This window comes from Mirounga leonina, unplaced genomic scaffold (assembly GCF_011800145.1).
Source record: "Mirounga leonina isolate KUSES-001 unplaced genomic scaffold, KU_Mleo_1.0 Mir_115, whole genome shotgun sequence".
NCBI classification, from domain to species: domain Eukaryota; kingdom Metazoa; phylum Chordata; class Mammalia; order Carnivora; family Phocidae; genus Mirounga; species Mirounga leonina.
This window is the reverse complement of record NW_023270268.1, coordinates 5,675,318-5,697,762: the sequence shown is the minus strand read 5'-3', so window position 1 is coordinate 5,697,762 and position 22,445 is coordinate 5,675,318. Positions and strand designations below refer to the sequence as shown.

Below are 22,445 nucleotides of genomic sequence, written 5' to 3'. Positions count from 1 at the left end.
TATCTTTAGCTGATGTGAACTATTGAACCACCACATTTATAAATGAGTACCATTTTCCCCAGTTTTTTAAAATGAAAAATACTTAACATACAAAAATGTTCAAAGAATTGTATATTAACCACCCACGTGCCTACTACTTAGATTCTACAATTCATATTTTACTATATTTCCTTTATCATATTAATGTCTATCCATCTATCCATCCATCGATCCATTTTTTTGGGGGGGATGTTTTTCAGAATAAGTTGTAGGCATCACTACACATCATGGTGGTTGGCCTTTTAATAAAAGCTTACATGTAAAAATTTAAACTAATTAGGATGAAAAGAATATTTGTTTAATGTTAGAATCCTTGTTTTTTCAAGACATTTGGCACATCATACATTTAAAACAAATATGTGGCACATAGTACATAGAAAATAATTCAGTTGTCAAAACCTGCACACGCAACTTAGATATTCTTATTTTCCCTGTCTGATGGGCTTGGAAAAAAGAGTTGAAAATTATTTTCAGATGACATCAGAAGAGGAAAGATTTAATTCCATTTTTAAAAATGCTGTGCCTTGTTAGTGACTTGAATTTGTTGTGACCAGTACATTTTTTCTGATTAAACTAAGATACTTTGTCCATGGCTTGTGTATTTGTAGTGTAACTTGGAGCTCATTTACCTGGTTCCTCAGCAGTCAGGCTAAGCTCATCAAGAGTCTGCTGTGAGATCTCAGAAAGTGTCCCAGGAGCTGCTGGTGACCCGGGTGTGGCCACTGTTCTCCACACTCCCTGTGCCGTGGCCCTCTTTTCTTGAGTGTTTTCTTAGGTTGCCACCCCATCTCCTAACATTACTATTGAAAGCCCAGTAAGACTTAAGCACATTTATAGAAAACTATTCCACGTGTTTCTCTTATCCCTTAAAATGGGTATTCAAAAAGATTTCTAATGGCTAAGTTTTCCTCACCTTATGTGTTACTTAACTCCCTTAAGCATTCAGGAATTGCTAATCAATTATGGAGTGTAGAATAAACACAGCTTCTGCTCTCGTGATGGAGAGACCAAGTCTCCTTTTGCTGAATTATCTTGTTCTGTTTTGTTTTTGTTTCTTAACAGTCTTCTTCCCTGTGTAGTGACCCTCTGGCGACCTCAAAGAGTACCAGGGTTAGTACTTTCTGAGAAGTGTCTTGCCTTCAGAGCTACCAGTTGCTTTTCTTTGGGTTAAATCATGCGCTTTTTTCATAGGCCTCCTCTACTGCAAATTCTGGTCTGCTGAGAAGTACCAGCCTGGTTTGTATTTTTCTCTTCCAACGTGTGTACTCCTGGTGGAGCCACTGTCATGGTGCTGACCCTGGCTTGACAGCTTTCCTCCAAAACAGTCAAGGACACGGGGCTTTGATGCTTTGTACACTGCAGAATGTGCTGCCAATGCTTAAAATGCAAAACTTTAGGGTAGTAAGAAAAAAAACAAAAACAAACCAGCCCTATTTTCCAGATAGTGCTGGCTGTTGGTAGGCCATTGCTTACGGTTGGTTTCCTGTAGAGAAGACAACCTTGCATGGGCCCCACTACACTTGTATACTTTTGTGAGATGGTTGCCCATGCACAGATGTCATATTTCCTTTGGGACAGCTGTGACCTTGGCCGTGTTAATACTAGGCTCTAATAAAGCAAGCTGACTAGGAAGCAAAAGCCATTATCTGTGTAACGTGCGCCATAGTTCTGTGTAATGTGCAAGTTGTGAGCTGGCTGCTTTCAGGCTGTTGCTTTGTTGTGCTGTGGCCTGTTCTCGTAGACTGGCAACTGGAGGCTTTGTAGGTTCATTTTATTGTGCCAGTGGGCAAAATGCTTTATGTCCCTCACTTTGCTTTTCTGCTCAGTCCCCTCTTTAGAGAGAATAAATTCATAAATGTTCCTTCTCCTAGTTTCATAACATGATGGTGAAAAGAAATACTGTAATGGTGCTTTTTAAAGGAAGTGTGAGTTTGAAGTTTTGGGACTGATGTAGGACTTTACGCGTATCAGTGAATGTTCTCACCTGACACACTACACTACAACACTTTTTTGGAACCGAGTACTTCGAAGAAATTGTGACATTTTCAAAACAACTTTGATACCTGAATAAATAGATGAGTGGTATTTCCTCTGTTCTTTAGGTGTCATTGTATCATGGTGGATTATATAACCCTTATGGGTCTCGAACTGTAAGTCCAACCAGGGGGAGGTGGTGAGGAGGGAGGTGTGTAGGTGGGTACAGTTTACTTACAAAGAAAAAGTCATTTAATCTGACCTGCAGTTGCTCTGTAAGCTGTGACCCATAAGCTAGCCAACGGTGACTCTCACCCAAATTGTGAGGAACTGCCTGCTGGAAATCATGGCTCACAGTATGAAGGGAATATAAGTGGAGAAACCTCTTTTCCTGCTCATTAGTCCCTGAGGAAGAGGATGGGAGCAGTGCTCCTCAGGGCATCCCCTTCCCCTCCTCACCCTCCAGCTGAGGGCTGCTGGATCTAGGGGGTTGGGAGAAAGGTAGAGTTCCAGACCTGGGAGAACAGTCACCTTCACCCCGGGAGCCAGCGGCCACTTAGGTCCAGGGTCACGAATGTATTCCCCCAGCAGGCAAAGGAGGTGGCCATTATTGTAAAACCTTTCTTCCTGGAAACTTTATAGCCATCTGAATACAGTTACTACTCATCAAGAACAAGTTCGGCCCGAAGCAGTCCTGTGGTGAGCTGTCTGGTCTCTTTGCATGCTTTATAGATACTTTCAGTTGTTTCCTTAATCTGTACTCACAGTTCGGAATATTGAGGATGCGTGTTTCACTCTTTTGTGCATGGATTGTCATTTTCCTTCAGTACACAAACTCAGGTATACTAATTTGTCCTAATTGGTGGTTTCTGTGTGAATGTGACTTAGCACACAATTTCTGAAATGAGTCTGGAACCAGTGCCATTAGAAGTTTTAAAAAATTTGTATTGTCGTTTATGTGAACTTCTTATCTTTTCACTGGTGATAATTCACTATATGGGTTGATTATCCTATGTTTCTCTTTTCTGTCTCTGCTTTCTGCATTGAGCCATTTCACTTGCTTGCCAGCACTTCAATCAATGGAGTGAAAGGAGAAGTAATAAAACAAGTCAGCTTTTAAAAATTGTTTACATAAAAGACAAAACTGGGATAATTCTAATCACCCAATCTTTCTGGAATATTAAAACTTTTTTTTTTTTTAAGTTATAAAAGTAGTATTAGCTTAAGGAAAGTCCAAAGTAAAAGTCCCCTGACCCTTTCTTTCCCTATGTTCCCTTTTCTACTGAGTGCGTTTTGGAAATAGTTTTATGTCAGCACATTCTTTTTAATGGCGGTATATTATCCCACTAGTGCATGGGTTGTACATTTCTTTTTGAGGATTTCTTTTCATAGGTATTGTTTTTGGTTTTTGTTTTTAAACTGTAGTTGACACACAAGGTTACATTAGTTTCAGGTGTATAACATAGTGATGTGACAACTCTGTATATTATGCTGTGCTCGCCACAAGTGTAGCTCGCATCTGTCACCACACAGCATGATTACAATACCATTGACTATATTCTCTATGCTGTAGCTTTTATCCTTGTCAATCATTAAATAACTGGAAGCTTGTATTTCCCACTCCCTATCGATGGACATTTAGGTTGCTGTATTTTTGCTACAGCAAACACTTGCATAATGGACTGTCGTATACAGTTGTATTTTTGTGTACTTATGAGTAGATCTCATGTAAGGTAGATTGCTAATCATTAAATGATGGGGGTCAAAGAGTATATACATTTAAATTATGATGCATATTGCCGTATTGCCCACCAAAAAAGACTAAACTAATTTACATTTCCAATGGCAAATGATGACTTTAGGAACTACTTTGTTATTCTTGACAGTGTCAAAATAGGAGAAATTACTAAAGCAGTTTCTTAATGGTCAGTACAGATTGCTCTGTGGAGTGGAATAGGTGAGCTATATAGATTTTATTTTATATTCATGTTGGGCTCTGTTCTCCTGCCATTTCCAAGGGGCACTTCTCAAGAATTCCACTCCTATGCTTAACAAAAATGTACACAGGAATGTTTAAGGAGATAAAGGCTTTTTGATTTAAGTAGGAAGTTTACTTTTACCTCACTCCATAATAAAATTCCACTTGGCAATTCTGGGACCCGATAGCATTTTTAATGTACCAATATGATGGCCCCTTGCAAACAGAATTATGGTAATACATTTTCAGTCAAGTGTAGAACCTTGTCCTTGTGTGCTGGCTGCATGTTATTTCATTTGCAAGTTGGGTTCAGAGTTATTATCTTGGTGATGCCAGAATGGTTCCTCAGTGATGTCAGAATAGAGGTAACTTATACACACGGAAGATGAGTCTTCTGCTGCTCATGGAACAGGAAGAAAACTGTAGGGTGACATTAGAAATATCTCCACGCATTGCATAGGAATGAATAAAGGAAAATAAGAATCATCATTTCAGTGTCCTTGCTGGTAGGAAATTCTGTCTTTGACTTATTTCACCTGAAGATATTCTTAGATTTTTTTTCTCTCCCGAACTTAAGCATTAAGTATACTTGTTGACCCCCTGATGGGCTCCAAAGGGCCTAGTGGTTTAAAAAGCATGAAATCCGGGCGCCTGGGTGGCTCGGTTGGTTAGGCGACTGCCTTCGGCTCGGGTCATGATCCTGGAGTCCCGGGATCGGGCTCCCTGCTCGGCGGGGAGTCTGCTTCTCCCTCTGACCCTCCCCCATCTCACGCTCTCTCTCTCTCTCTCTCTTAAAAAAAAAAAAAAAAAAAAGCATGAAATCCCTAGCTGGTGTTGGTTGGTCTGTTTATGCCCTAGCCCTCCACTCCTGTCCTCTTTTTTTCTACAACTTAAATAAAAGAGAAAGTAGTATTTTATTCTGTGTGCTTTGTAGAAATATCGTTTGGTTTTTAATGCTGCTTTATTATACTTTGAAGCCACTTTTCTGTTTGATGGTGCACAATAGGTGGTGCCAATTATATGCTCATGTAGAGTAATTGCATGCTTCCCCAAACCTTACCTAATGTGCTTGCAGCCAGGTAAGACCTATAGTGAAATCACATGTTTTTCATTATCTGCTTTTAATATCTGTAGTTTACCAATGATGACACTGCAAGCATTGCATCCTCTGGTCGCGCCAGTCGTGGGCGAAGGGACAGTGTGGTGAGCGTGGTTTGCATGCAAACTCATACAATAAGTTTTTAAATTGCCCCCCTGTATGTGATCCCATGAAATCTCCTGGAAAATGAAATTTGCATTTGACAAAAATGAGCATTTTCCTCAAATTTAGTTTATATGAATAATTTGCCTTCAAAAATGTGTTCCTGTGAATATGTATTCTCTGTGGGCTATGGAAGCTTTCATCAGTAACTTGCCTCTTTACACCTCTTATGTGCAGGTCTTTGTGTATTTGAAAGATTTTCACTTTTTATTCTTTGTTGCTGTTTTATGTGCATGCATTTATGTGCACAGTTCACCAGTAACAAAAGTTTCTCCAGCAAAATGAATGCTCCACTTTGCATAAAACTTGTTAACTATGGGTTACAAATCATGTTGCCATCAGTTGCTTTCTTCGCTGTGTATTTAAGATGTATTGTTTATAGTTTATACATCTTTTAAGACCTGTGAACTTTTTAATAGTCGTAGGTGGCAAAATTTAGAAATTCTGGTCAAAAATTCTGGTTAAAAATTCAGCTAGCATAATAATTGTAGAGACAACAAATAGCTAGGTCAAAATACAGATTGGTGTAATTTCAGATTATTCTTTTGATGATGCTGGAAGTTTTTCAGAGAGCTGATGACATTTTTGCTATATTTAAGAATTGATTTGAAAATTACATTGGTAAGCATGATATGTCAGCTTAGAGCTACAAAAGAGCCATGTTTTGTGAAAGATTGTAAACCTGAAGCTTTCATAGAAAAGGGAAACACCAAGTGTTTGTGAGATTTGTTGCCAAAAATGCAGTGATCTGTTTAAGGCAATTGTGGTCCATTGGCGAACCAGTTAATGCTCATACAGCTGAAGGAGAAAAAACAAGCCAGGACACCTGAAAGCACCTTGGAAAGTGATGGAGTAGAAAGGGCAGGAAGGGACTTTAAAGTAATGATGCCTGGGTTTGAGCCACTTCTACAACCTGTTAGTTGTGTTAATGGCAATTTATTTGTAATGGGGATGTTAATGACTGTCTTTGTAGGTAGGCTTAATATATGCAAATGAATTACTTATGGAGAAGAGCTACAAAGTTCTTGAGACAGTAGGAACCAGTAAAATATTAGGTATATGTAAATCTAAGTTGTATTACTATTACTATGAATAAAAATATTGTTGCTTGACTGCATTAGCCCTTAGCAAAACTTCACACTTGTAAGCCTTCTTTGTCTCTGTGGATGGATTTCCAAATTCACTTCCTGGAATGGAAGAGTTTTTAAGCAAGGTAATCAGACAGAGCTGAGGTAAGAAAAGCTGATAAGTGAGGTAAAAAATACTCCCTACTTACTAATTCAACAGATGTTTATGGAGTACCTATTATATGTGAGGCATTGTATTAAGTGCTGGGAATAATGTGGTAAGCTAGACCAGTTTTCTGATTTCATGGAGCTTATATCCTAGTGAAAGAAATAGAAAATAAACAAGTAAACAAAGAAAGAAAAGAGAAGTAACCCCAGGGATTGTGAAGAGAACAGGAGGTGATGGGACAGGGAACATTGAGGGATGCATGTGCGAGTGTGCATCCCTTTGGAGGGGGTGATCAGAGAAGGCTTCCCCAGGGAAGTGACCTTTGAGCTGCGACTTGAAATGGGAGGAGCCAGCTGCCTGAAGAGCGGGAGAAGAGCTCTAGGCCAATGACAAAGTCTCAGGTGGGAAAAGACTGAGTTTGGGGAACCAGAAAGGGGCCAGTGTAGTTCTTTCATTATTTTGTCTCACAGTTCCTGGTCTTGAGGAGTATGAAAAAGAGGGAAGTGTAGAAATTGAGCAAATAGTGCAATAAATACCCTGCAAAGAATGCTGCATTGAGCATATATGTGCTTAACAGAGTTGATAGCTGTAATGAACTATAAGTTTTTGAAATATGGTAGAGGCTTGAGGTAAATAGTATCCTAGTGAGGATGATGCATGTGCTAAACACGGGAGCCTTTGCTGGCCCTCGGCAGTAAATGATCTCTGTGGTATACAACTCGAGTTAAGGTGCATAAAAGCTTGTTTTAGGGAGCTGTGATTTCCTTTAGAAACCCTTTTATGTTTCTTTTCTACTTTTTTGAGTAGGTTAATTGCAGCGGTTTCCTCATTGCATGATACTTTATCAAGCACCAAAACAATATTTGTTTTCCTCATTTGACAATGTTCTTATCCTTCTCCTCTCTCTTTTCTTAACCTTTAAAGCATTTCATTTTTTTCTGATTGAAAGGTTTCTACCGCTGATTATTTTAGTCGCTCCAATCGTAGGGGGAGTGTAGTCTCAGAGGTGGATGACGTCAGTATCCCCGATTTGACCAGCGTGAGTGTATTGCATGGGGGTGGTTTTGGCGTCTCAGGCTTGTGACTAACGGCTAATACATTAGCTATTTGAAAGTTAGGAGCTTAATTTACTGCTTTAATTTTTATTGGGATAGAGTAACATAAAGTACAGTTATTTGTTTTGTTTTGGAATGTATATACTGATATGCTTTGATTTTTTAAAAAAACTTTTCTGTGAAAAATTTCACCTGTAGAACCCGTCAGCAGCTCCAAAAATTACCAGTGTTTTGCCAATTTTGCTTCATCTCTTTCCTCCCTTTTCCCTTTTTTTTTCCTGAATTATTTTAAAGCAAATCCATGTCATTTCCCAGTAGTTTAGTATGCATCTCTAATTGAGAATTTCTTTTTCATATTTACTCTACCATTATCATACCTAATAAAATTAAAAATAATTCCTTAAAACCTCTAATACCTAGCCCATATTTAGATATCCCTGATGAGTCTTAAAATGTTTCTTCCCTTTTTATTTTGGTGAATATATAAAGTACTAGACAGACTTTGAAGGTTGAACAATAGGAGATATATATATATATTTTTAAAGATTTTATCTATTTGACAGAGAGAGACACAGCAAGAGAGGGAACACAAGCAGGGGGAGTGGGAGAGGGAGAAGTAGGCTCCCCGCGGAGCAGGGAGCCCGATGTGGGGCTTGATCCCAGGACTCTGGGATCATGACCTGAGCCGAAGGCAGACGCTTAACGACTGAGCCACCCAGGCGCCCCTGAACAATAGGAGATATTACTTAGTAAAGTGTCACTAATTTATGGTAACTGGGAAGAATCTAAATAGATTTTAAACATTTGGACTATGGCATTATTTTGAAGAAATGCCTGTCCATTGCTTTCACATCATTGGGAACTGAATTTAGGAAAGATTGTCCTTGATGCCTTGAGGCATTTGTCTTAATGAAGGAACTCCAACCAGCATATACCTCCCTGCCTGATCTAATAGCCTCTTTTTCTCTTTGACACCTCCTGTCCCTTGCTGGGATTAGTTTTGTTTTGCCCATAGACCAATGCTGTCTGATTTTCAAGCACTTTGAAGCAGGTGAGAGGCAGTGTTTCCTAACCAAAAAGTTAGTTTTGAATGAAGAGATATTATTTATATTTAGCACATTGCTCGTTGTATTTAAATAGCTACTTTTGAATGACTTTAATCCTGGAAAATAATTTTAAGTGTGGTCTTTAAGTATTCCAGATTGTTGGATCTCAAACCTGGCTGTATATAGCAACCCTGTCTTGCCCTCTGTCAGATCAAGGAATCTCTGCACGCAGAGTTGGAAGATTGGCTCCCGAGTCTTTCCCCTGAAATATTGCTCATTTTATTGGTTTGCTTAGCAACTTATTCTTTTTTTTTTTGTAGATATAAACAATTTAATTTATTGTATACACCTTTTTTTCTTAAAAACTTTGAATTTTGTTAGCCTTTAATTTGTGATGGTGGTTATGTCCTCCTTATGTATATTTCTTGGCAATTTATTTTAGTAACTACACAGAAGTGAAAAGCTTGATAGTTAAAAAAAAACAAACTCCCTGCTTCTACTAATTTAATATAACTCTTTTCTTTACCCAGGTAATTATTTTGGTTTATTTACATATTTTTAAATAAAAATTAGACATATTTAAGGTGTATAACGTGATGATTTGATATGTATACGTTATTATATCAAATCATCATGCTGTACACCTTATAACATAAACAAAAGATTCTCTAGAGCAGTGGTTAGCAAATATGGCCAGCAACCCCTTATTTTATAGCCTGTGAGCTAATGGTTTTTATGTATTTTTTTCATGATTATCTAAGTACCTATATGATATCCTTAATTTTGCCTTTTGGCAAAGCCTAAAAATTTGCTGTTCCCCTCTCTAGAGCAAAAATTTTCTCTAATATTATTTCTTTTTTTTTTTTTAAGATTTTATTTATTTATCGGAGAGAGAGAATGGGAGACAGAGAGCATGAGAGGGGGAGGATCAGAGGGAGAAGCAGACTCCCCGCTGAGCAGGGAGCCCGATGCGGGACTTGATCCTGGGACTCCAGGATCATGACCTGAGCCGAAGGCAGTCGCTTAACCAACTGAGCTACCCAGGCGCCCTAATATTATTTCTTTTAAAGGGTAACTATACAGCTCATTGTAGACAAATGAAAAGTGGACTTGACATTGGTAAGATCCTCCCCACACACTCCACTTTTTGATATAAGCTAGGAAATCTGCATTTTTTTGTGAAATAGCCTGATTTTAAAATGCTGACAATGAATTCAAAATTTTAAAAGTCACTTTCAGGCTTCCGCATTGTGGATCAGATAAATGTGTACATTCTGCTCCATTTATAACTTCTGAGCTAGGTGTGCTGAAAAAGGGTGCCAGGCCCTGATTTGGCAAGACTCACTATCTGGATATTTATGATTGCTCAAGCCTCTGGTCTTTTCTTCTGCATTGTTCCTTTGTCCCATCAGTCAGGCTGGGGAAAAGGATGTAAATGTGCTTTCATTTTATTGATTGTTAATAATCAGACCATTTCTGAATGGAATCCTCAGCCATTTTTGCTTTAGGAGATTATTAAAATTAATTGCTCCCTTCCCTTCTGTGGTTAGGGAATCAGTCATTAGTTTTCTGGTTATTTTTTTTTCTCCATTAAACAGAATTTTTGATGCATATTATCATCCATATATAAAATTAGAAGTTAAAGGATTAGACTCCAATAACTACATTAAACAACACTATAAATACTTTGACTATAGTTTTATAACTTAAAAAATAAGTTTATTCAAATGCCTAATTATGAATACCTTTATCTTCTGATCATATATATTACATTAGATTTACTGATACAGTTGACAGGAATGGGTGCTGCATGATATACCTCAGATATGCATAGCTCAATTACATCAAATCTCTGATACCTTTTTTTAATATATTTTTTAAGACTTTATTTATTTGAGAGAGATAGAGAGCATGAGAGTGAGAGAGAGAGAGAGAAAGAGACCACAAGCAGGGGGGAGTGGTAGAGGGAGAGGGAGAAGCAGGCTCCCCGCTGAGCAGGGAGCCCGATGCGGGGCTCGATCCCATGACCCTGGGATCATGACCTGAGCTGAAGGCAGACGCTTAACCTACTGAGCCACCCAGGTGCCCTCAACTCTCTGATGTCCTTTTAAGAAAAAAATATAATTAGAACAAGATGTAAGTCTTTATTTCTAAACAACTCTTTTAAAAAATCTTTTTTATTTTTTCTTTTGAGAGAGAGAGTGCACACAAGGGGAGGTGGAAGGGGTAAAGGGAGAGGGAGAGAGAATTTTAAGCAGGCTCAGCACTCAGCATAGAGCCTGACCTGGGGCTTGATCTCACGATCCTGAGATCATGACCTGAGCTGAAATCAAGAGTCAGATGCTTAATCAGCTGAGCCACCGAGGTGCCCCTCTAAACAACTCTTTTAAATGACAGTATCGAAATGTATTTACAACTAGAATTCTCTATTTCTATTCAAAAGGTTCAATTGTATTTTACCATTTTAGTAAGGTAAAATTATCTGTCAAACTAAGTAACCATATGCTGAAATGAAGTTCAAAGGGCTTTTTATCCAGAGAATAAATAAACATCTTTCTTTTAAGAAGAAATAAAGAGTTTCAAGGATTTGACAAGATATGTATTCTAAGAAATATTTCTCACATGTACTAATTTCAACAAATATTCAAGGAGTTTAGATTTAAAGAGAAACAATCCATAATTTCTAATGTCAAGAGCAAAGCATTTTCAGATGTCCCAGACATAAATAAGGCAAAGGCATTTATCACTGAAATGTGGGAAAGATTATATTTATTTAAGATTTTGTTTACTAGTTGATAACTTGAAATTCTTTAAGAAAATACTACTTTTGAACTTTAAAGCATTCAAATTGGAATATAAAGTCTGCTACCATGTGTTCTTTTTTTTTTTTTTTTTTTTAAAGATTTCATTTATTTGACAGAAAGAGACACAGCGAGAGAGGGAACACAAGCAGGGGGAGTGGGAGAGGGAGAAGCAGGCTCCCCGCGGAGCAGGGAGCCCGATGTGGGGCTCGATCCCAGGACTCTGGGATCATGACCTGAGCCGAAGGCAGACGCTTAACGACTGAGCCACCCAGGCGCCCCTGTTCTTCTTTTTTTAAGAGTTGTTTGTTAAAGAGTATGCAGGCACGGGCATGTATACTCGCAGGGGGGACAGAGTAGCGGGGGAGGGGGCAGAGGGGAGAGGCAATCTCCAGCAGACTCCCCACTAAGCAGGGAGCTGGATATGGGGCTCTATCTCAGGACCCTGAGATCATGACCTGAGCTGGAATTAAGAGTCCAACTCTTAACCGAGTGAGCCACCCAGATGCCCTTGCTCTTCTTTTCACATTAATACGAATATGAAATATTACAAGCTTGTTAGCTGACTTCCAAGTTCCAGCTATCAAAGAAACCCTTTTCATGATTGGAAAATTACCTATTTAATTATTTAAGGGTACAGTGCCATGATATTTACTTGAAACTTTTTGAGAATAGTAAGGTACAGTTAACATTAATGACTAAGTCCTGAGGGCCATATTTGGGAGAAGGGAGGAAGCTTTGCTTAGTGTTTTCTTGTTTTGGTTTTTTTTTTTTTTTAATCTACTTTTTTATTAGCAACTTTCTTTTTTAGCAACTTGATTTACTTTTAGTATTTTTTTCTATCTTGGTTTAATTTGCATGTTTTACAGAATTGTGACCATAAAGTATATACAGCCTTTGTTTTCTGATTTCTCACTTACTAATCTTATAAGATCCTCTTAATTCATCTTATAGCTGAAACCTTGTATCCTTTTACCAACCTTTCCCTATTTTATACCTTAATGTATTAAACATGATTAAATTTTATTCCACTTAAAAGCCTTTTCAGGATCCGGCAGACTCTGGGTCATAATTATGAACATTAGTGTGTCATTGCAGAGCAGTTGTGTAGAGCTCCTGGCTGCTAGAGAGAGCACTGGGGCTTTTAGAACACCAGGTGTCAAGTAGTGTTTTGTCTAAGTGGAAGACAGCACATAATATAGCACAATCTGAGAAGTGAGAACTGGAGTCTCTGGCCAAGTCACTGCAGCCCAAATGACTGGACTGCGGCGTGGCTGCTCTTGGTATTTTTTGCTGCCTTAACAATCCATGAGGTTTGGCGCATGATCAGTTTGGGTTGCGACAGTTGGGATCTGTCAGAAGACAGTGAAAGCAATAGAATCAACATTGCGATGGACTAGTTCAATGATGCAGCCTCTGAAATGTAAGATCATTCCAAGTTGACTGTTAAAAAAAATGGATAGACTTGGGGGTCATTTTTGTGGGAGGGGAATATGAGCCAGGATTTTAAATAGACCTAGAAGAGTGTTTCTGAGTGTTGCTTGTTTTTGTCTTTAACTCATTAGTAGAAGAGAGTTGGGAGATACTCTGAGGAAAATACGGCAGTTTTATTCAGATACAGTATTTCTTTGATTCTGAAGAATAACACTCTAAGTATCAGGCAATGTGTTTTACTAGTATAAATGTGATGGAAGGTTATTCCTTTTTGCGACAATAATTGTTAACTACTGTAATTGTTTGTTTTTGAACATTTTATATGCGATTTAGAAAAAATTAAAGTTAACTAAAATTAATTCCTTTTTAAGAGTATTATAATAGGGTCTCTCTGTCAAATAAATAAATAAAATCTTTTAAAAAAGAGTATTATATTAAAAAGTAGCAAAAAGAGATCAAAGTCTGAGATAGTATTTATATTACTTTAAGTACTTTATATAGTACTTCTAATAAACACCTTTTATTATAAACAGTGTTTGTTATATAAACACTGAGGAAAAAATGAACATGATAAATGTGGGCAATGAAAAAGAACAGGAAAACTTTCAATTATGAGGAAGTTAGAGTGAAGTGATCTGAATAGAGCCAGAAATAATGGTATTTTGTGTTTTAATAATTAACTGAGGAAAGTTTTCAAATCTTTTTTCTAGATTGGGCTGGGAGGGTTGGTCTAGGTGTTGGAGTCTGGGTATATTTTCATTTAGTTAAATCTCTCTGTAACTTTTTCCCCCTAATGGTAATTGGGACAGTATATCCAGGTAAATTATGTGAACACAGGGTTAAAGATTTGCAAAACTGAGATCTGGACTCAGCCCTGATTAGTAGTAGTTCAGCTTTCAGGAAAATCTTTTGCCTCTGAATTTCTCTTTCCTCAGCTGTAAGGTCAGGGTTTGGGATTAGACCTATGAGGTACCTCTCTTTATGAAAGAAACACTAATCCTATCCACAGAAGATAGGATAACTCAGTTATGCGTACCCAGATGATAGGACACTATGTTGTTGTTAAAGTAAATGAAGTAAGTCTGTAAGTACAGATGGGGTATGATTCATTTACTCATTTGCCCAACAAATTTTGAGTCCTTCTATATGCCAGGTGCTGTTTTTGATGTTAGGAATACAGAAATGAACATATAGACATAGAACATACATTAAAGAGAAAGAGATCAAACAATAAATAAACGAATAAATATCATGGAATTAGGGAGTGATCAATGCCATGAAGAAAAATGAGGTAGTTTCTGTAATCTCTGAAACTTGGTAAGGAGAAAAAGAAGATATAGAATGTATTTGGGACATTACTTTAGAATTTGTTAAAGACACGGGGGCCGGTTGCCCTTGGATGGAGAATTGGAAGGTTTGGGTGTGGTATAGTAGGGAGAGAGGCTTACTTCACATACCCTTTTGTGCTGGTTGATTTTTTTAAATTTTATTTTTGACGTATGTACATGTATTGCTTAAAAAAGCAAAAAAAAAAAAAAAAAAAAGCCAAAGAACTGAATCCTTAAGAGCTGTGGGGGAAATCTTTTTTGATGATATATTTAACTTGCTTTAGTTGAATTTGAACTTTTTTTGGCTAAGTATACTGGTCTTATCTATGTGTCCCGTGTTCTAATAATGTTTAGATAATAAAGTTTTTTGGCTTTTGGTTTTATCAGTCTTTTTCTTTTGATGTGTACAAGTTTTTTTGGTGTGTGTGTGTTAACATTTGCATTGCCAAAGCTCAAGTTTACATATATTTTTCTTTAACGTGTTTCAAATACCATGAAAAGGAAAATCTACAGGTTCTAAACATACATAAGAACAGCTTGCTTACTGCATGTCATCCTTAGGGTAAGAATTGAAGTTGTTGACATTTTGTCTTATGTGTCTCAACTTTTATTTCAGTTTCAATATGTTTACTTTTAGGTTCCAAACATCAGTTGAACTTGGAGAACTCAAATGAGGTCACTTTTTTTCCTCTAAAAAAACCCCCAGCATGCTAAGCATCTCTCCTGATTTTTATCTCTGTTCTTTTCTAGTTGGATGAAAAATCTGACAAACAGTATGCTGAAAATTACACAAGGGTGAGTACATAAATTCCTATGGGAATTAGATTCTCAAGGTCAATTAAACTTAATTTCTACTGCTATTTCATTATTTTACTACATTTGAACTGGTGGAGCTACTCTTCCTTTCTTCATCTATTTCCTGTCCTTGACCCCCCAAATTCCTCTGAGGTTGAATCATGTGAAGCACTGGGAAGAGAAAAGACACTGCATTTTATTTCCTTGAATGTCACTTCTTAAGCTTTTGGCTGCTCTTTTGATTTTCATTCCCTAGAATTTGATCCTGAGAAGAAGCCATTAAACGCTGAAAATGAAGTGTCTTTAGGAATGGTGGTGACAAACTCTGAGGGTTTTTTTTTTCCCCGCCCTTAATAGTTAATTTTTTTTTTTTTTTGAGGTAAAATAATTCCTTTCTGGGAGTTGTTTTGTGTTAAAGTCTCTAACTTCTAGAGTATTTTTAGAAAGTCATCTTTGGGAAATTATCAGGATTAATTTCATGCTATATCCCCAAAAGATATACCAGTTCTGATAGAGATACAGTGCAAGCCACAAGTGTACCCACATATATGTAAGTTTAAATTTTCTGGTAGCCTCATTAAAACAGTAAAAAGAAACGGGCACTTGGGTGGCTCAGTCGTTAAACGTCTGCCTTCGGCTCAGGTCATGATCCCAGGGTCCTGGGATCGAGTCCCACATCGGGCTCTATGCTCCGCAGGAAGCCTGCTTCTGCCTCTCTCCCACTGCCCCTGCTTGTGTTCCCTCTCTCGCTGTGCCTCTCTCTGTCAAATAAATAAATAAAATCTTTAAAAAAAAGAACAGGTAAAATTTATTTAAATGTATTTTATTTAACCCAAATATGTCAATGTAATCAATGTGAACAATTATTAATGAGATATTTTACATTCTTTTTTTCCATACAAAGCCTTTGAAATCTGGTTGTGTATTTTACAATTAAAAATAAAATCTCAATTTGGACTAGCCATATGTCAAATGCTCAGTAGCCCCATGTGGCTAATGGCTACTGTATCGGACAGCACAGATCTGTGTCATTTATTAATCCAGTAGCATAATCTCACATTTAAACTAACTGTGGGAATAGCAGTCTAAATTCAGAGTGATACACAATTTGCTTCAGCTGCAAATTTTGTTTCCAACTTTATCAAAATATTAGAAAAAGAAAAGATTCTGAAGGAGCATCTTTAGGAACTCGGTAGGAGGACTGCTAATCAGCATACCAGTTATAAGTCCTGAACTGTTTTAAATTAATCTGATGTGCTCACCCCAGAGTTGTTTACGATGTAGAAAAGATAAACTTAGAAAACAACTTGCACACAAACTATTTCCTTTGTTATTATGAATTCTAGATTCCCATAAAGTTGGAGCGAACAAAGTTATGCGTAGTATGCCCGGGCCCTTCTCTGGATACCCTCTTCCCATAGCAGTCTACACTCTCCCCATCTTCTCATCCACACCTGCACCCTGGGCCCAGTTTTAGTTTCCACAGCAAACGTATTTGGAAAGAAACAAGACTTAAATGTGTCCTCTTCCTCTTTCTCTAGCCTTCATCTCGGAATTCTGCCTCAGCAACAACCCCTCTGAGTGGAAACTCATCCAGACGAGGGAGCGGAGACACCAGCAGCTTAGTAGATCCAGACACCTCATTAAGTGAATTGCGGGTAAACCGCAGTCTTTGGTTTGCTTTTTAAAAACCGTTTTTTGGCTTCTTTATAGTATAGTATACTGGAACTATTTAACATTTAATGTGACTTAGTAGAAAGAAAAGGAATATGAGGTCTTTAAAAAAAAATTATTAAAGATAGTTTAGGAATGTGACTCAGATCTGAAAGGAAGGAGATTAGTTAATTCTTTTTTCTGTTTTCTTTCCTGAACATTTGATGGTATTGGAATGAGTTCTGCTAATTTACAGATGCCAGAAAAACTTGTTAATGTATGTAAAGTAATTCTTTCAGAAATAATTGGCCATATTTTAAATGGAAAATATGTGGATATACAAGGAACCAGACTCTAGGAATTGTCGGTCTTTTGAGCTATTATGTATTATTTGGCTGCTTGAATATAGTTATCTATCAATTTTTCATGAAAAGTGTAGTAATATTTGGGATAACAGAAATACCTGAGTTGAGTCCCCATTCTTATTAACCTTTTTATTTAAAAAATGAGGACTTTCAAAATGTATTTGAATGTTTATTTGCTGAACCTGCTATTTGTGAGCAATGGGGGAAGGGTAGTAATAAAAATTGCATGCATGCATTCATTCATTCATTCATTCATTCAACATTTATTGAGCTTTTGGCCCCAGAGATTTAGGCCTTGAAATACACCGTGAACTTCAGGAGTTCACTGTTTCATAGGGAAGACAAACTGATAGAAACCAGTAAAACCAGGCCGTGTGATAATAGGTAGTAGCCAGAGTAGGGCTATTAAGGGAATTCAGAGAAGTGTCAGCCACGTTGGACTAAGGTATGAAGGAAGAATACACACGAACCAGGCAAAGTTCAAGGACAAAGCTTTTCTCAGAACTTCAGAGAACCAGAAGGTACTCTGTATAGTACAGTTGCCTAAGGGTAGGATGAGAAGTGAGGAGGAGAGGTGAGTGAGGGGGAAGACCGGGGAAGTAGTTCTGGGCCAGACCACAAAGCCATCATGTATGGGAGCCTAGAAGGCATTTGGTTTTCTCCTGGCTACTGTGGGATATTAAATAGGGGAGTGAGTATCTGATTTGCATTCTTAAAGAGTGACCCCAGATCGGAGGAAGCACTGGCAGCACGGGGAACAATACCCACAGTTCAATAGTGAAGTCAAAACTGTGATGGAAGAAGATGCAAGAAATTTGCTCTGAAGAGAATACTGGAGGATACTGGAGTTGATTGGTCAACAGCAGAGAGAGATAGGAGACTAAGAGAAGGTTTTTGTTTTCTTTCAAAGGTGGACTTGATTATTATTTTCATTGCTTGAGAGAGGACAGGAAGGCAAAGGAAGGAGAGGGTGACTGAGGAGCAGAGTGCCTGAGTGGGCGAGAGGAATGCCTAGGGTGCAGATGGAGGGGGGCCAAATGTGGAGGTTCAGTGCTGCTGACACAGGAGGAGGTGGGGACTGGGGTACTGAGTCAGATTGTAAGCGGGTAGGAGCAGGAGTCCGGCTTATGAAGTGGGCAGCCTGTAAAAGTGGGCCAGTGGTTAGAGGGTGGAGAGGTTTGCAGCAGTGACGGTGGCGGTCAAGAAGGAGAGCCGCCCCAGGCCGACATGGCATGACTTTGCGAGTATCAGTATTTACCAAGCTCTTACTGAGTACCAGCATAGGTGCCGGGGGTGCAGAGTTGAGTAAGATAAACTCTTGCCTTCAGTGGGACAGAACACGGGAGGGAAAGGCCCTCCAGCCTCACAACTTAGCTCGTGCTTGCGGTTTCCCTGTATTGCTTCTTGAAGAGAATGACTTTCTGAAGGAAGTGAGAGCTTTGTATCCTTATACTCGGCTCCTCGTAGCCTTTCGATATATGTCTGTTGAATGAATCAATGAGCAGAAGACAGACAGACCTACAAAGGAGGGAATGAAGAGGGCAGGGGAAGTATAATACAGAAAGTGTGTGTGACTGGCCTTGGAGAATTGATCCTGTCTGTATTGCAGAATGGTACTCAGGGAAAATAACCGTGGCAGTTATTTTCTCCCTAAATTAAGCGTCTGAATCGATTGTATGTAGCAGGGTCAGGTATAAGGGAAACTGTATTTTCCATTTAAAATTTGACCTGCTTTACTTTAAGGATTATGGTTACATTTGGAGCAGATGCTCTTTTCTCATCATTTAAATGGCATCCTCAGCCTAGACTCTCATTTGACATAATGTTTAAAATGTTGGTGTTTAACTTCCTTCCCTTTACTTTCTTTCTCCCAAATTAATTGTGCTTGGTAAGCAAGTCATTGAAAGACAACGTTGTTCATATCCATTTATTAGTTTTTAAAACTTTTGCATGAGTCAGTAAAATTTGCTGCTTATAATTAATTTACTACATGTTTTACTAGTTCTAGGTGAAGCATTATGTTAAAAATTATTTGAATGATTTATAAAATTTTTAATATTATATGTTAAGCATATTATAATTTATATAGCTTTTTTCCATATACACCCCCCCTTTGCTAATGCTGTTTCAACACATGTTAATGCCAAGAAAATAGTGAATACTTTAGATTGATTACTCCAGACCTTCTCCAGCCCCACTATCCCCCCTGACCTGTTTGCCCTATTCCATGGTTTGGAGTGGCAGTTATGCTTGTGTACTTTGATTTCCTTGCTTTTAGTCTGGAATATACAAAAGTAGTTCATGTTTTCAGCTGAATCTCTGAGACTTAAGATATGTTTATGCATGGTTTTACGCAATGGTTCATTCCTATGTCCTGCAGGATATCTATGACCTTAAGGACCAGATACAGGATGTAGAAGGGAGATACATGCAAGGGCTTAAAGAACTAAAGGTATCAGGGCCCATTCTGCAGCCCAAGCATGCTGTCTGTACACAGAAGTGTTGCGTAATGGTGGTTTCACAAGTTCTGTTAACCCCAGTGCACAGAGCTTTACTAACAGTGTTTGTCTTTCAAGCATGTGCTTAACCTGCAGTGCATAGGAAAGGCAAGCTTTCAGTCTCTGCTTTGTCTAAATGTTTAGTATGGTTTTTGGAATATTCAGTAAAAGATATTACACCTTAGAGTTCTTAAGTTTGTAAAATAGTTGCATGTCCCTTGTGTCTTAGCCATACAAAATTAAATTGGACAAACTCTTAAAAAGTATTCTGAGAATGAATTTATATATATATATTTAATTAAAAATTAGACCTTAAAATTTTTCCATGCTAAATGAGAGAATATTGCCTATTTCTGTCACCAAATTCAGTCAATATTAAAGGCAGGAGGAAGAAACATCTAAGAGTGCATTATTATAAATACTCCTTTTGGAGGAAGGACCCTGAGATAGAAGGTCTGTGTTTTCGTTTTGTTTCTTCTTCTTCTTTTTTAAACTATAGGTCAAAAAGGATTATACAGATTCAGTGCTTTAAAAAATTTGGAGGTAAATTTAAATGGGCCTAAATCTTTTCTGAGCAAGGATGGCTACCAGTTTTCAATATAAGGGTCCGAGTGAGGCAGACGGTTTGGTTGTCAGTGGCACTTGGTTATCATGTGCTTCCCCATGTTTTATTTTGAAGTTCAAATCTAATATGAGGAAACTAAAAGTTTTCCTGAGCACATGCATGTCCCTGTTTGAAATAAAAAATACGCATCAGGCCTCTAAAATCACATAAGTAAGGTATTCAAAAAGGTGATTCAGGATATGCTCGAAGGACAAAGCATAGGCCTAATACGCAAGGCTTTCATCAGCTTTCCTGGCGTGATGTGAAGTAGCCCAGTTACCAGTCAAAACCTTCATGTGGATAATTATTGTCCATAAGGAACTTATGGTTAAGACTCAGGACCAAAAAGGGTAGGGAGTCCTGTGGAGAGTGTCCGGGAGGGAAGTGTGGAGGCCGCTGATATGGCAGCGTGTGAGGCTATCAGTAAACATCAGGAGAATTACAGAGGTAGTATGTGGATGTGCTCAGTTAGTTTTCATGGCTCTAATCTTCAGGATTTAATCCCCTCTTAACGTTTTAGAGATAAGACTTTTGGAAATATCTTGGATCAAGGGAATAAATCCTATATATTAAGTAAGTACACTCATGTTGAAGTGTCTTATATGTATCAGGAAAGCAAGCGATTCAGAGGCATTCTTACTTGTTGCTTTTTATTTTATTTAAAACATTTTTTTCTTATGTTTTAGATCTACCATTTACTACATTCTTTGAAGGATACAAAAGAACAGATTAAATTTATTTGAGACCAAACAGATACAAGATCCCTTTTTTTAAGACAAAAAAGCAAAACTTAATGTTCCTCACATAAATGATACCATGCTAAGAAAAACTGTAAAAAAATACATTAAATATATCCATGTTTAGTGCAACAGAAGCATATCCAGAGTAAAGGAAAAATTACTTTGTGATATACAGTGGTGTACCCTGCTTTATTTTTTTCATTTAGAAGAGATCTATTTTATTTATTTTTATGTTTATTTATTTTATTGGAGTATAACATACGGTGCTATATCAGTTTTAGGTGCACAACTTAATGATACAAGAATTCTCTACATTACTCAGTGCTCATCATGATACGTGTATTCTTAATTTCCATCCCCCCCAACACCTCCCTTTTTTTTCCCCACCCCCCCTTTTCATAATTCATGGTCAGCATATAATTGAGCTTGACTTCAGGTTATATTTATACTTGAAATGACTTCTTTAAGTGGAAGAAAATCATTTTAAAAAATGGTCTGATTGGTGATCAAGCGTGGTGGTGTGAACGTGTCCTATTAAAAAAGGATACTGGGTCATTGCTTATGACATTACTCTTGATTAAGTGAGGCAGCCTTTGGGGTGCTTTTCCCTCATTCTAGCCTCCATGCAGAACCACCTGGGTTTTGTTAAATCACAGACTGCTGGACCCTACTCCCAGATTTTCTCATTCAGTGGGTCTGGAATGGGGTTGAAAATTTGTATGTTTACCCAGTTAATGCTGTTGCTGCTAGTCTAGAATCTACACTTGCAAAATCACTGCCTTAGACACATTTAAGTAAAATTAATTCCTAATAGATACCACTATGTAAGCTAGATTGAAATAATTAAAACTACCTTGACACAAATTTAAAACCGTCTTCCATGGTCTGTTTAAAGGAGAGTACATGCCATAAATGTTACGTCAAATTTATTGTTACTGTATTTTTGCATCTCTTGCTAAACTATCTTAGATTCTGATGTTCATGAAGTTATGCTCCATTTTCTATGGGACTGAGCTGTGAGGAAGACTTTTCTTGAATGCTATTAGCCCCTGAGATGGATCAGAATCATTCTAAATTCTGTATTATATTAGGATCCCATTATATTTAAACCATTATACAATTGACTTTGCTTATATTTTTTTATTTGTTTTATATTTGTTCCCATTCCTGGTATAAATGCTGCCTGTTAATACAGCCCTGGTTTATGAAGGGCTTATTGTGTGTATATCCTTATTGAGATATACTTCACACACTGTAAAGTTTACCCATTTAAAGTGTACACAGTTCAAGTGGGTTTTAGCATAGTCACAGAGTTGCACAACCATCACCACAACCCTATTTTAGAATGCTTTCATTACCCCAGAAAGAAACCCTGTGCCAATTAGCAGTCATTCCTCACCCTTCCTCTTCCTCTTACACACCCAGCCTGGGTAACCACTAATCTACTTTGTCTCTGTGGATTTGCCTATTCTGGCCATTTCATATAAATGGAATCATATAATATGTAGTCTTTTGTGATTGACCTCAGTTAGTATTATGTTTTGAAGATTCATCCATGTTGTAACTAACTTTCTTTCCTTCCTTCTTTCTTTTTCTTTCTTTCTTTCTTTCTTTCTTTCTTTCTTTCTTTCTTTCTTT

The 22,445-nt window shown here is 37.7% G+C and overlaps 1 protein-coding gene across 5 annotated transcripts in view; it reads left to right on the top strand.

The window, feature by feature from the left end:
• The window catches only part of LRRFIP2 (LRR binding FLII interacting protein 2), a 109,137-nt gene that overhangs the window by 54,522 nt on the left and 32,170 nt on the right, over positions 1 to 22,445 (top strand). For 3 of the 5 annotated variants that reach the window (XM_034991918.1, XM_034991925.1, XM_034991909.1), the window contains 9 exons: positions 1,102 to 1,149; positions 1,231 to 1,275; positions 2,142 to 2,189; positions 2,656 to 2,712; positions 5,126 to 5,194; positions 7,438 to 7,527; positions 14,903 to 14,947; positions 16,489 to 16,605; positions 19,346 to 19,417. In XM_034991918.1, coding sequence (XP_034847809.1) covers positions 1,102 to 1,149; positions 1,231 to 1,275; positions 2,142 to 2,189; positions 2,656 to 2,712; positions 5,126 to 5,194; positions 7,438 to 7,527; positions 14,903 to 14,947; positions 16,489 to 16,605; positions 19,346 to 19,417 — 591 coding nt within the window. The remainder of the gene's footprint in view (positions 1 to 1,101; positions 1,150 to 1,230; positions 1,276 to 2,141; positions 2,190 to 2,655; positions 2,713 to 5,125; positions 5,195 to 7,437; positions 7,528 to 14,902; positions 14,948 to 16,488; positions 16,606 to 19,345; positions 19,418 to 22,445) is intronic. The other 2 variants (XM_034991932.1, XM_034991938.1) reach the window with 1 other exon arrangement.